The sequence below is a fragment of the Blastocystis sp. subtype 4 genome, assembly GCF_000743755.1.
Source record: "Blastocystis sp. subtype 4 strain WR1 chromosome Unknown seqid_0773, whole genome shotgun sequence".
NCBI classification, from domain to species: Eukaryota; class Bigyra; order Opalinata; family Blastocystidae; genus Blastocystis; species Blastocystis sp. subtype 4.
Genome location: NW_014568774.1, coordinates 1 through 1,696, shown reverse-complemented (window position 1 = coordinate 1,696; position 1,696 = coordinate 1). Strand labels below are relative to the sequence as shown.

At 35.5% G+C, this 1,696-nt stretch overlaps 1 protein-coding gene across 1 annotated transcript; it reads left to right on the top strand.

Annotated features, from left to right (window-relative positions):
* Positions 1–519: 519 nt before the first annotated feature.
* JH06_5752 (hypothetical protein) lies at positions 520–1,407 on the top strand (the record flags this gene model as incomplete). The annotated part of the gene is made up of 6 exons (XM_014669262.1): positions 520–679; positions 710–955; positions 985–1,043; positions 1,071–1,194; positions 1,224–1,298; positions 1,328–1,407. The coding sequence occupies 6 exons, from the start codon at positions 520–522 to the stop codon at positions 1,405–1,407; spliced, it is 744 nt and encodes a 247-aa protein (XP_014524748.1).
* Positions 1,408–1,696: the final 289 nt, after the last annotated feature.

Genomic DNA, 1,696 nt, shown 5'->3' with positions numbered 1-1,696 from the left:
GAAGTCATTGGTGATTGGAAAGAACTCTCTGAATCATGTGAAGAATGTGACAACATGTGGTGTTAGTGAATTGAAGTTGATTGAAGTGGGTGAAAACAGCCTTGTTGAAGTGAATGAAGTTGATATGAATGAAGCAACTATGATTAACTGACATGTGGTGTTAGGGAATTGAAGTTGATTGAAGTGGGTGAAAACAGTCTTGTTGAAGTGAATGAAGTTGATATGAATGAAGCAACTATGATTAACTGGACATTTGAAGCGAATAGCATGACAAGTGTGTTGAATGCTCCAGTTGGAATAAGCAAGTTGATAATTGCTGACAATTGTTGTAATGAAGTCAATTTCACTTCTCTGGATCTGAGTCGATTTGTTCATTTGAAGTCATTAGTGATTGGAAAGAACTCTCTGAATGANATTGTGACAATCACAGGTGTTGAATATGAATTGTTGAATGAAGTGATTATTGGTGAGAATAGTCTGAGTTCATTGAGTCATTCGTGAGGAATTGAGTGTTGATTGATGACTAGATACACAGTGACTAATTGGGATTCATATTTGAGTATTCCTTTGTATGTAACTGCACTGACTGTAGCTTATAGTTCATGTCATGATAATAACATTAATGTGGTTGATTTGAGTTCATTCAAGTTTCTTCGAAGTGTTGTGATTGGTGATTTCTGTTTCCAGTATGTTCAGATATTCTCGATAGTGGGACTCAATTGGCTTGAATCAGTCAGTATTGGTTATGATTGTTTTTGGGATGGTAGTACTGATTCTTTACTGAAGGGCAGTGAGTTCAAGATTGTGAATTGTCCACAATTGAAGAGTTTGAGTATTGGATCTCGTTCATTTCGTCGATACAATGGATTTGAATTGTCTCAATTGCCTCAACTGAAATCTGTTGGAATAAGTTATAATGGTTGTTTTCGATATGCTCGTAATGCAGTATTCAGAGGTATGAATGATGGAAGAGATGGATTGTAGACTTGCCATCATTGGAGAGCATTCATCTATTAAATGATGCCTTCCGGTGGCCAGAATATGTAGTATTTGAAAGTATGTGATAATAGGAATTGAACATATCAGATCTTCCTAAGTTGACAATTTTGTATATACAGCAGTGCTTGGTTGGTTCGACTTCTACAAAGACTGATGTAATTCCCTATTACTATAAGAATACTCTTATCATGAGGAGTATGTATGTTAACAGTTCTAATCATCAGATCTACCATCTTTGAGGACACTAAGCCTATTGAGTGGTGATATATTTGAGAATATGGGATTTGTAACGTTAGAAAGTATCACATTTGAAACTATCAAACAATAGATGTTCGATCACCTCTCAATATTGAAGTATCTGGTTCTTATCATTTCCAATACACTCACACTGTTGAAGTGAATAGTTGATGATTGTATTGTTGATTCAGATGTAGATGCATCTAGTCTTGCTCAGTTGATATCATCCAGAAGTGTTTATGTGAAAGCAACAGGTGAAGTGATTGATCTCAGTTCAATTCCATTATCAGTTGAAGATCTGACGTTTGAGGATTATTCTCAAGTGGATTCAACTGTTCTATCATTCAATCTGTCTCCATTATCTCATCTCAAATCCGTCACTATTGGAGATGACTCTTTTGGTTCACCAATTGAGTTCATAGTCAATGGACTGAATGAATTGATTTCAATTCATATTGGA